This window comes from Myzus persicae, unplaced genomic scaffold, assembly GCF_001856785.1.
Source record: "Myzus persicae strain clone G006 unplaced genomic scaffold, MPER_G0061.0, whole genome shotgun sequence".
Classification (NCBI taxonomy): Eukaryota; Metazoa; Arthropoda; class Insecta; order Hemiptera; family Aphididae; genus Myzus; species Myzus persicae.
In genome coordinates, this window is record NW_019104067.1 from 415,081 (window position 1) to 427,504 (window position 12,424).

The 12,424-nt window shown below is 28.0% G+C and overlaps 2 protein-coding genes across 2 annotated transcripts; one reads left to right on the forward strand and one right to left on the reverse strand.

The window, feature by feature from the left end:
• Positions 1 to 36: 36 nt before the first annotated feature.
• On the reverse strand, positions 37 to 7,077 carry LOC111038283 (protein ecdysoneless). Its single transcript, XM_022321324.1, has 12 exons — positions 6,649 to 7,077; positions 6,362 to 6,479; positions 6,221 to 6,308; positions 5,990 to 6,150; positions 5,768 to 5,926; positions 5,538 to 5,700; positions 4,468 to 4,596; positions 1,956 to 2,329; positions 1,573 to 1,784; positions 1,420 to 1,506; positions 359 to 477; positions 37 to 291 (listed from the first exon to the last, which is right to left on the reverse strand). Exons 1-12 carry the CDS (start codon positions 6,899 to 6,901, stop codon positions 82 to 84), a joined length of 2,073 nt encoding a protein of 690 aa, XP_022177016.1. The 5' UTR covers positions 6,902 to 7,077; the 3' UTR covers positions 37 to 81.
• A 295-nt stretch (positions 7,078 to 7,372) lies between these two features.
• LOC111038285 (deoxynucleotidyltransferase terminal-interacting protein 1) lies at positions 7,373 to 12,036 on the forward strand. Its single transcript, XM_022321328.1, has 8 exons — positions 7,373 to 7,543; positions 7,630 to 7,830; positions 7,893 to 8,105; positions 8,187 to 8,372; positions 8,490 to 8,668; positions 9,674 to 9,821; positions 9,940 to 10,021; positions 11,223 to 12,036. The coding sequence occupies exons 1-8, from the start codon at positions 7,373 to 7,375 to the stop codon at positions 11,423 to 11,425; spliced, it is 1,383 nt and encodes a 460-aa protein (XP_022177020.1). The 3' UTR covers positions 11,426 to 12,036.
• The last annotated feature ends 388 nt before the right edge of the window (positions 12,037 to 12,424 follow it).

Consider the following 12,424-nt stretch of genomic DNA (forward strand, 5'->3'; position numbering starts at 1 on the left):
TATATATATATATATATGCATGTATAAAAAAAATTGTATATTAAAAGAGAAGAATGTGATTTGTACTTTATGACTAAAAAATTATTTAGAAGGTTCTTGGCCCAAATTTAGACCAGCTGGTCCTAAGAGGTTGCCAGCAGGTCCCGGTAAACCAAGCTGTTCTTGATATGATTTGAGAATGTGTTGAAAAGTATTCACATCTATGTCGACAGGTTCAAAATCTTCCACATCAGAGAAATTATCTTCTTCGCTGTCTTGACATTGGACTGTAGGGTCTATTCTTACAGTTTTCTGTAAGAAAGAAATTAAAAGAACAATATAAAACAAAATAATTGAGGACACAATGTCTATTACATACTTTTAATTTATTTTTGTCACTTGCAGGTTTTTTCACAAAGCTACTTCCTAAAGATGTTGATGCTAATTCTTTATCCATTTGAGCCATATAACTAGAAAGGCTCGCACCAGCCTGACTTCCTAAACATCAATAATGAAAAATTTTGTTCAATTGTTAGTATATAATTTAACTTAAAGGACACTTAACCTAGGTTGTCCTCTTACAAACATTCAAATTAGCAAATTTGTTTTCAGCAGAATTTATTTTGTATCGTTAATTTTAATAAAACAGTGAATTGATATATAATCAAATTTAAAGTTAAGGATATCTAGGGTATATTGTGAGCTTATAATACTCTGAATAATTATTTACAATTGATGTGTTAACACAAAAACATTTTGTATGAAATATTGTGTATTATTTCAAATATTATTACTTATTAGTGTTATAAAAAAAATTTTAATTGTATAAGATATATCTTAGACTTACTGATATTTTAATTTTAAAGTGATGTATAAGTTATAAGTATATTATTTAAGTATAAGGTATTCATTATTTAACATGCAATGCAAGTGGCTAACTATGATTTGATGTATAAGTCCAGCCGTCCAGGGTAGCTAAATAGTAATCAAAGGAGAAAATATTTTACAAAAATCATATGAATGTAAATATCTACAAATATCCCCAATGAAAACATTTTTCAAATTACATTATTGAACATAGATTCTAACAATCGTGAAGAGTGCAGTCAATATTTTAAAAATGTTTTTTTTCTCGATAAAATTCAATGTCATTCCCAACAAATCAAAATGTATCCTATAAATTTAGATTATCAAGAAAAAAACACAATCAAGTAAGATTTACAAAATTAAACAAAATCTGTATTGTCTCTCTGATTGTTAATATTTAAATGTACAACTATAAATCAATAATAAGAAAAAGTTTAGTTTTGCATTCAAGAATTACTATAATAATTTAATGAACTCTTAAGTATATAAGATAATTCAATTCAATATAGGTACAGAAAATGATTATAAAGAACATATGTTTGAGAAAAATGATATTAATAACTATTTTATTACCTGACATTATGTCATCACAATCACTGCCATATGAATCCATGTCAGAACTGTTTGACTCATCCCAATTGTCTTCAGGAATTTTAAAATCTAAAACCAAGAACATTTGTAAAAACTATATTTTAATAGTTCTAATGAATTTAATTTAAACCATACCTAAAATACTTCTGAGTGCAGCTTCATATTTTTCAGGTTCAAAATTCACACTACCTTTTTCATTTATTTTATTTTTATTTTTCTTGTATCTAACAGCTACCGCATCTTTATCATCATTTGTCGGACGCATAACGTCTGGTCCACAAACTAATAAGTTGGAAAGTTTATCATCATCAGGTTTATCTTGATCATCAGAATCATCAGAATCGTCACTGTTGTATCAATTAAATTATCAATTAAACAATATTTTTTAAGTTTACAATGAATATTAAACATTAAATACAAGTATATAAAATATGTACTATTAGTAGCTAGATATTAAGTATTCAGATAATGCAAACAGTTAATAATTAATATTCCACTTCATCATAATCTCTACTTGCCTAAGATGATTTTTAGAAAAATCTGCTCCATTAATATCAGATGCTTGGTTCAAAAAGCTTCTAATCTTGTCAGTAAAAGAGGAAGCAAAATTTGATGCAGAGGATTGTTCAGAATTTTTCAATCCAAACTTTTGTTCAAGAATACGATCTAAATCAGATGGTGATACATCTAACCACTTTTCATCATCAGCTGGTTCTAAATCTGAGGTATCGTTTTTCAGCTGTTCTAATTCTTGTTCAGTAACACCATCTAAAATATTTTTAATTCTTTGACTAATTGATGGAGATGATAAATATTCATCTACATTTGATAGATAATACTGTTTAGCTTGATCTTCTAACAATTTGTATCCATTTGAACCTTCGTATAAATTCTGTAACACACATAACAAAATATGAATTTACAACTTTTTATCACATAAAAAGAAAAAAGTTTGGATTGGATGTGAAATACTGTTTTTATTTTTTTGATACCGGAGCTACAAAAAATGTACTCAAATTTGAAAAACACAAAAATAATGGATTTTGAAACAATTTCACAGAAAATGTAGTCAACTCTATTGTATATCAATATTTGGGGTCTTAACTATCACTACAGCCTGAGTGGTTTTATCCCACACAAAACAGTTTTTTCTATATTGTACATTTGTAGGATGATGACAATACATACAGGTGCACACACTTCCTCTTAAGAAACCAGGATTGAGGTATGTTACAGGTGTAGTTTTTAAATTTAAAATCTGCCATTTCAAAATATGCCTAAAAAATATTTAATTTAAGCTAAACTAATTTACCTAAGAAATTGTCAGTTTTTTTTTTAAAGTGTAAATGTGTATACTTAAATGAATGAATATACCCGGGGTCAATGGTATTAGGCATTTGGTTATCATCAAACAGGGCCAGCGTTAAGGGTGGGTGACCAGGCGCCACCTACAATAAGGTTGAGTCCTCAGCAAAATTTAATTTGGTTATTCTTGAGAGGGAGATACAATTATAAAGTTTTGCTCAGGGTGCAAATATTTGTAACTTCGGCACTATTATTAAGAGAATTGTCTGCAGTAAACAATTGTAAATTTATTTATTTTATTATTATCATCATTTTTATGGGATCTATTTAAATTGTTTTCAAAATTGGTAAAGCCGTGGATCCAATTCCAAAGGTTGGAAAACCCCAGTAATAGGCCGTATAGATGTTAAAATTAACAGTCTCAATACATTTAGAGTTTAAAACCAAAATGGATGTAATTACATCATACATAATTGCACAAAAATGCAGTTAGAAATAAATTATTATGATAGTTTTAAAAGATAAACAAAAAACAAAATCACAATAAAAGATATTATTATTTTCTGTTCGTTATATTATTATTTATTTGTAATATTCATAACAATTGTTATTTATTATGAAATAATTTTTACTGAATTTATACTGAATTATTTAATAATAGTTTAAAATAAATCTGATTTTAGTAAACAAATGTGTTAATAGCTTAATCATTTATAATAATATATATTCAATGCTAGACTATAAGTATTCAATTATAATAAGCTAAACTGAACAAACATTAAATTATAATTATATTTTAAGCCTTTAGGGAACAAGATATTTCTGAAAGGATAAAGTAATTTTGATTTTTGAGGCATTTTTTTTATAATAATTTTGTGTTTCGCAAATATTTTGAATGAGTTTAATAACAATATAGGAATTACATTTTTATATGTATTTACTTTTTAGTAAGACGACTTCAATGAAAAATTACTTCATTAAAAATAAAGAATAGTGTTAAAGAGATTATTGTATCTGTGATAAAAGAGGTAATTTTATAAAATAAAAATTAATTTTGAGTTCCAACCTCATAGTATTGTATTTGATTAGTAAATCAAGAATAATTAGAGAAAATTTTTAATTTAAGTGTTTAAATAATTGCACTATGTTAAATTAATTTTATCAAACAAAATATATTTTTTGTTTAACTCTAATTTCTTTCAAGACGAAACTTAATATTAAAATATTTATAATTATAAGAGGATATATCTTAGAATCAATGGTCAAATTTTATTTCAAAGCATCAATAAAAATAAAGTGAAATTTTTTTTTTTATTGATCTTGAGCCAGGTAACTGTGGCCATTAGCTGTAGAGTAGGTATTGTAAGGTTTGTATTGTAGGTTTTTGGGACGGTAGGGGGTACATGTGTGTGTTTGATTTGGCAGAATTTCGAATGGGGCACCCGTAGGTTTCTGCCATGACCCGGGGGTGGGGGATGGCAGCACTTGTTCTCCGGTCACCGCGACTTGTCCGGAGAAAAATGCCGCCCGGTAGCCGAGGATCGAACCGAGACCGACTGCATCGCAGCGGACGCGTCAGACCACTCGGTCACCTCGTCCCCCAAATTGAAAATTAAAAACATAAATATTGGTACTTTATTTAGATTATTTAACTTAACTAATTTCACCATAGTGGAGTTTAATTTGAATAAGTTAAATAAGCTAATAAATAAAATAAATTATTACTTTAAAATATCCTTTTTCGGCTAAAGAAGATTTGTAATGATGCCAACGTTTGTCATAGGTTAAATCTATAGGCGTGTCGTCTTTGACAGTTGTTTTTGCTTGACTGACCAATATTTCAAATCCGCAAGCCTTAACAAAAAATAATCATACAACTATACATTAGTACAGCACAATTTTCAAGTATATATAGATTTATTATTACATAAGGAAAATAGACATTTTAGTTCTTCCGCCATACAATTTTATAAAACTGCAGTGTTGGGAAGTAACATAACGCAAATTACAATATACTATAACACAATTACTTTTTCAGTAACGCAGCAGTAATTTCATTACATTTAACTTTAAGTAACGCAATTGTAACAAAATTACTTTTTAAAGATAAAAGGGGATAAGGGAAGCCTTTCCCCCACACATAAATTAAATTTTATTGTAAAAATTTATTTTTAAAAACCATTTGATATTTTAAGATTTCATTTATGATTATAATACAATATAAATAGTATCAGGGAAAAATATCCTTCAGGAACTCAAATTCATACTTAGAGAACGATACGCAACCAACATTCGTTTTTTTTTCAAATTGAATGTGAATGTTTATATTTCAATGAATTGAACAATTTTTAAGACTCTCAATTTATTTACAATTTAACAAATATATGTTTGAAATACATTGATTAATTATATGTAACAATAAATCGTTCATAATATGTTATTAAAATTCAGGGTTTTGTATACTTTTTATGTTTTTTCAATTGTATAATTAAATTATTCATAATGCTAATTTGACTCTCTACCACCAACACAAGCATGTGCTTAAAGATGGTACATTATTTTATTTTATATATTAGCGTAAGTTGTAACTAAAACGGTATATTAATGTATTTTAAATATTTAAATGTGAAAAATAAATATATTACATCATAATATTTACTTATTTTAATTAAATGAACAACCCAATGACTGCATTCATTTTTTTAGTGAACGTTCCAAACACTGGTATAATACCAAATATAAACAGGTTCAAATTTTTAATTTATTTAAGTAAAAGTTACATTTATCATACTTACTATTCTTATTCCTGTAATTTGTGCTTTGTATCGCGAGTCTGTTGTTTCAACTAAATCCCAACCAGTTCTCTTTTCAGGAACACATTTTTGTTTTATAAGCATAGCATACAAACATTTAGTCATGGTCACTGTACGCATTACTCTTTCTTTGGGAGGAAAATGTCTAAAAACAGAAAAGTAGATACAATTATTAACAATTACCATAGATATTTAGATACTAAACTAATTACTTCATCGTTTGGCATGCTTTAACATCCAACATATCTCTATGACAAAATGCTATAACAGCCGGTGCTATTAGACTAGGTTGGTGTTTTAATAAGTACGCTACACCTACTGGTATATAAGCATGACAGCAATGGAGATTTTCTTTAATTTTACCAGGATACCTGTAAATTAAAAAAAAATTGACATTATTTAAAATGAGTTTAATTAAATTTATATGATTTTACCCATGCACACGGGATGATATTGCAGAGTTGACTTCTTGTGTAGCTATAGTAGCAGTAGGATATTTGGTAATCTGTTCCAATGCTTGTGAAACAGTAATTGATTTTCTACTATTTGCACTAACTAATGGGATAATATGAACATCACCATCACTTATGTAGACCTTTTAAGACAATTAATAAATTAAGATAGATAACATTTTGTACTTTTATCATAAACAAAAATAGAATTACCCTCTGATCACAGTTGTCGGGATTTGCCCAATTAGGCAAACACTCTGCAGCTTCTATCAGTAGAAATTCCCCGTCCGAATCTATAACACTAAACATAGGAATGTAAAATATTGAATAAGCAACAAATTAAAATGTACATACCGAGCGACTAGTTCAGGATATTCCTTTGTGATCTCTTTCAGCAAGTATACAATAAACCATTCGTCTTCAATATTATCACCGTAGTGGGTTACACCATACAAATGTGGAGGTAATACTTCTGGAAAACAGTAAAAGCAAATATGGCTCAGAACCATTAAACAATAGTGGAATAGATCTGTTTTGTGGTGTAATTGTGGATTGTCCATAACTGGGTAGAATGGAAGGGGGATGGGTTCTAATAGAAAAATATTAGGTAAATTAAGTTGTAATAAAATATTAGGTATTACCGTCGGAAGTATCCGAAAATGACTGTCTCAGTTCAGCTGATGGACAAAACCGTGGTATCAAATTGAACCTGTCCTTGTGCCATATATACTGTTCGGACAGCCGATCTACCAACTCCAATGCCTTAGTGTTCAAGTGGTTAATATGCTTCACCAGTTCTTCGGCATCCTCTTCGCTGTCATCTGACCGAACGAACAGAAAATACTCGACATAATCTTCATACCTCACCGTTGTTACTGCACTTGCACCGTCCATTTAGAATCAATGTGTGATATGGAAAATCAGAATTTTTTCTAATAAACTGATCGACGGTTTTCTAATAAGAATTTTCAAACTCAGACGCAAAGTTTCAAAGACCACCGAACAACAGATCAAGTACACAACAGAGTAGTAGAGTACAGAAAGAACACAAATTCACACAACACACATGCACTATAAATGATAATAATGATAACAGGTATCGCGTCAGTGTGGGCGTACGTTTTTTCTCCAGGAGCATAACCACAGAATAGATTAAATTTAATCTATTCTGTGATATTATCATAAGACGTATCATTAATTAATTAACGCTTAAGTCTGTAGAGAGATGTTCTGGATTCTGATTTCTGCTGATTGGTATTAACACTATTTACAATAATGTCTGTAATAGTTGTCGGGTTGATGATTTTTTTCTAGATTAAACGCGTTTTAACGGTCTTGCAAACTCCGTTGTTTTGTTATTATAAAATGGTTGTCCATAAACTCCCAATAAAACACTTAAACGATGACCAGCAATTACAACAAATGGTGACCCAACAGCCAACCAATTTCCATAGGTCGTCTAAGCCTGTACCCCTTGTTCGGCAAGCTCCAGTATTTGATTTGGAAGTGATAACCAGTGAAAATTTTGTCCCATGGGTATGTGTGTCCATTGATTTGGACAAGCTATCTAACTGAATTCACTTAACATCTATTTCATAAGTTGTCATTATTCTTTTTTCTAGAAAAGTACGTTCAATATGCGCCAAGTGACACTTGCTAATATAATTGATGTAGCTAATGGTAATGATAAAGCTACTACAAAAGCGGCAAAGATGCGTGCAAAGAATTTGGTAAATGCTGCAAAATCTTTAGACCTGTTGCGACAAAATTTACAGAATTCAATTAATAAAGATATTGATAACGTTATTAAAAAATATTTGACAGTAAGTATTAACTACTAGTTTATTTATTTGCATAACAATAATTATGATAATGACTTTTTCAGTCATATTTTGGCTTGGCTATTGACAATGTTAAAAATAATTTGGGTTCAAATTGTGTAACTGAAGATCATGTGAGAGAAGTATGTAGAACAATGTTAGATGAGGCAAAGTTAATGTATTCAAATCCACCGTTGTCTGGCAGTAATTCCCCATTTAATACTGCACAAACTACAGACATGTTAATTGAATCGCGATTTGCAAAACAACATTCCAAAGTACTTAAGCAATTTACTTTTGGCATAGTCAAAAATAAATACTATTTAACAATACTGATACTCAATAACTTTTATTTACAGAATAGATCTCTACTAAAACGCAAAGAGCCACCTGTTCAAGAGCCTGAAAATAATCTTTCTCCTACAATTGAACAAACATCATCGCAGACACCGTTGGTAAAATTTCATAGATTTCAGTCCACTTGGGACCCAGTGAAAATTCATTCTCAAACATTGTTTGTGTTGGCTACAAGAGCTGCTAACAAGGTAGAGTATCTTTTAATTATTATTATTTTTTTTTTTTAATCAAAATTACACATTTATACTGTTTAATTTAATATTATCTTTAATAAGTAAATTAAGTAATTTATGTTTATTTTACAGAGGGGAGGTCGTATGGGCAATAAACATCCAGAACTTTTTCAATATACTATTGATATGGAAGATCGTGATTGGCTAATGAAGCAAAAAATGTTTGTTTTACCACCACCTACATCTGTAAATGCAACTTCAATACTGTTATTGGACGATGTGCAATCAATATTGAGCACTGTGAATCAGAAGTAATTTTTATTTTTATTCAGAGATGTTTAAGAATAATGAATACACTTACATTAAACACCCAACACATTTAAGTAATTTGCATACACCTATCAAAATAAATTAAATCAGAACATAACTAATTTAAATTTTTTAAATATTTATTTTTAAAAAACTTACTGTTTCTTAGAAATAATTTATGTTGTAATGAAAATTTTATCTCAGATTTTTTTAAGTATGCCACACCTCTATATGTTGTTTTTGTCTGACATATTAGTATATAACATGATCAATTTGTGTTTAGATATACCAATTTTGTGTAGTTAGCTTAATAATATTTAAATTTTTTAACAAATGAGTATATAAAATATTACCATTTCAAATTCTCATACTTCTTAATAAAACACAGATAAATATTTCAAATAAAACTAATATTTAAGATTTAAAAACAAATAGGAGCAGTTATTCAAACTAGAATCTGTTGGTTGCTATGTCTTTCTTTTAACTCTTGATAACTGTTTGCACTTTCATTAACTTCCACATTAATGTCGGGTTGCATGAACAATTCCTAAACATTTAAAGAATCAATATTAAAGTGATAGTGTAAATAATGACGTTTAAAATAGTTTAGTGGGCCCGTGATCGGTGCATTAAATTGTATTGAATGATTAAATTAATATATTTTTCAAGCAACTCACAATAATGTACTTATAATAACAAAATATTCCACTCTTTCAAATGTGTATTCATCTATTTCCTAGTTCTGTGTTGTAAACTGGATTATATCATATACTTTCTTTTTCCCTTGTATTTTAAAAAAGATCCCTTTACCTTTATTTAATAGTACTTTTGTAGTCTTCATTGGATTATCTTGAGCTTCAGCTATTATTATTACATCTGCATACACTATTAACGAATCTTACTAGCTACTAACACACTTAACCAATACATACTTTACATTTTTGTAATTTTATTTCATAATTTATTACATTTTATCTAGCTTTTTTAATGATTATAATAATTTTCAGAAATAATCCTCATGAACTTAAAGGTTTTGAATTACCAGAGTTTATATTGAACAAAGTAAGATCCACAATGATTCTCAATAAACCTCCAGAATTGCAGTCTCCTCAGCAAATTATTATTACTGAAAATGGTGAAATTGAAGAGCAACCTGTATGAGTATAAAATTATACCTATTTATTATTTAATAATTTATGGATATTAACTTACAACATTTGTACCATATTTGTACTGATATATATTTATGTGACATCAAATTATTATGTTGTAGGTGTGCAGTATAACTTTGAATGAAAATACAAATTCTTCAATTACTCAATCCCATTCAGAATCCAGCAGTATCATCATCTCAGGTATTATTATTATTTGACAATCTTTATTTCTTCAAAATTGAAAAAAATACTACATATTAAAAATAATAGTAAGCCCTTATGAAAAATCCCAATAAATAATAATTCGGCACTCAATTATGTCATAGGTATTGATGTGGTCACATTATATTATCAGATTAAACGCACACTCAAGTGACTTAACAAATTATACCATACAATATTTTATTAATGCAATATTTAAGTATAATTTATCAATCTTTATATTTATATATTCATATATATATAGTGTTTGAAGACTTGAAGTTACTTTTTCAGTCTTATATCCTCTTTCTTGATACCTACTAGCCTCTTAATACTAAATAATTCTGTGTTGGATATCTCTCATTTAATAAACTATGTTCATCTTCATCTGTCTTGCAATACATTTTCTTTAAATTAGTTCATGCCTTGATATATATCCAAGATCTTACATTCTTAATTGTTTCATGTATACTCATTCATTTATTTAAGTTTGCTTTTATTTTGTTTGTTGTTTTATCCAGCTCACACATAATACTATATATTCCTTCTACTGCACTACACCTCAAATCTTTCAAAAAAATGTGCCCATGCCTTTTTTTTATTATTCGAGTTTTACACCTGTATACTACAAAAATATTTTTTTCTAATTTTAGAAGAGATTTGTATTCAATTGCATATTTTTGGAATTTTTGTCAGTAATCTTTAAGAACTCTAATAGTTTGAATCTAATCGCTGTTTGTTTATTTACAAATAAGTGCATCCTTAATAATTATTGGCTATTGTATATTTCTGCATATTTTGACAAAATTCAAAATGCATTGCATATTGAAGTGAAAATTTAAAAATAATATTTTGTCAAGCATAAAATTTAATAATACATTGTGTAGGCACTAAGTGATTATTTGTTTTAGTATTATTCAATTATAAATTGTTTGGTATAATACACAATTTAAGGTTTTTTTCTTGCATATTTGTTGCATGTTTTTACAATTTTTAGAGCATAAAAATCCTTGCTATATTGATAACATATTTTTACACTATTACATTGAGTTTGAAGTAATATTTTTATGGAATACAATTTCAGTATAGTAAATTTATAAAACTACAATGAATAATTATTTTATGAATTATATTTTAGTTGAAAACATTAACATTAAATCTAATTATTTAAAATATGTTATTTTATGTTTGTAATAATTAGGAACATCCACAACACTTGCTGAAGCGTTAAATATGCTCGAATATGGTGAAAGATTACCACAACACAATGAAATTCCACATTCATCGCCAAACAATAACACAGGATTGGCAACCACACATTCCACCCTTACCGCACTTTTAGCTGCTGAAAACAATTTCATGCCCAATAACAGCCAAGCTAATAATACACAGTTTGGAATGTAATACTCGTTTTGTTAAAAAGAACGACATTTGTAGACTTGTAACGTTTATTCTAGTCATCTTTAGTCTAGTCATGTGTTTTTAACTATTAAATATTTTCCCTAAATTTATAGTTATATAATTAATTAATTGTATCCTAATAGACCATAGTATACAGAATTGTGTGCAACTTTATTATAATATGACTATTGTATCTTATGTATTTAGACTTGTTGTCTTTATTATTATTTATGTTGTGATCTTAATTTATTTTATGAAAAATAGTGTTTTAATTATATTATAAAATTTATTATTATTAACGACTTATATACTATCATAGGTAGTGTTAAAGAGTGACCAACAGAGTTGTGTAAATTAATACCATTACAAATGCAAAATATTAAATAATTAAGGATCCCCCTTGTATTAAATATATTTAGCACATGTTCATAATAATTATCTTTATCAATTATCTATTTCAATATATTTCATATAGAGAAAAAACAATTTGTCAAACAATTTAATATGTACACATATATTATTTAAAGAAATCATATTATTCTTTGTTTGTTGACCCATTTGTGTAGTATAAGGAAACAAATAAATGATTTGCACTGCAACATTAAGAGTTAAGATAGTAAATAAAATATTTTGATAAACTGAATATTAAGAAACCCGGGGAGGTCCTTATGCTGCCAAAGTTACAACGTCATTGAGTAGGACATTGTAATGGGTGTGTTATATTTGAAATCAAGAAAATATTGAGCTGTGACACCCCTCACATTATCACCAGTTTAAATTAATATACACCTGTTATCAAACTTAAAATGATAATATCGGTGACTTAATTTATATTTTATACCCCCGTTGGTCACATTGAACAATTTTTGTAGATCAAAATTGATTTTAAAAATAAAGTTTATCCAATTATGATTATTTTACAATGTAAAACAGTGTGTTAATTAATCGTGTATGTTAAATGACGACAAATAACTGTCACTACTGGTTATCTTGTATTTTTCT

What these genes read in the sequence shown, in the direction of transcription:
- LOC111038283 (XM_022321324.1), bottom strand. Translation starts at nt 6,901, where the DNA reads ATGGACGGTGCAAGTGCAGTAACAACGGTGAGGTATGAAGATTATGTC. An exon ending in TGCACTCAGAAGTATTTTAG is followed by an intron (nt 1,507 to 1,572) that starts GTATGGTTTAAA and finishes TCTTGGTTTTAG; the next exon opens with ATTTTAAAATTCCTGAAGAC. An exon ending in GTGACAAAAATAAATTAAAA is followed by an intron (nt 292 to 358) that starts GTATGTAATAGA and finishes TCTTTCTTACAG; the next exon opens with AAAACTGTAAGAATAGACCC.
- LOC111038285 (XM_022321328.1), top strand. Translation starts at nt 7,373, where the DNA reads ATGGTTGTCCATAAACTCCCAATAAAACACTTAAACGATGACCAGCAA. An exon ending in CTACAAGAGCTGCTAACAAG is followed by an intron (nt 8,373 to 8,489) that starts GTAGAGTATCTT and finishes TTTATTTTACAG; the next exon opens with AGGGGAGGTCGTATGGGCAA. An exon ending in CAGCAGTATCATCATCTCAG is followed by an intron (nt 10,022 to 11,222) that starts GTATTATTATTA and finishes TGTAATAATTAG; the next exon opens with GAACATCCACAACACTTGCT.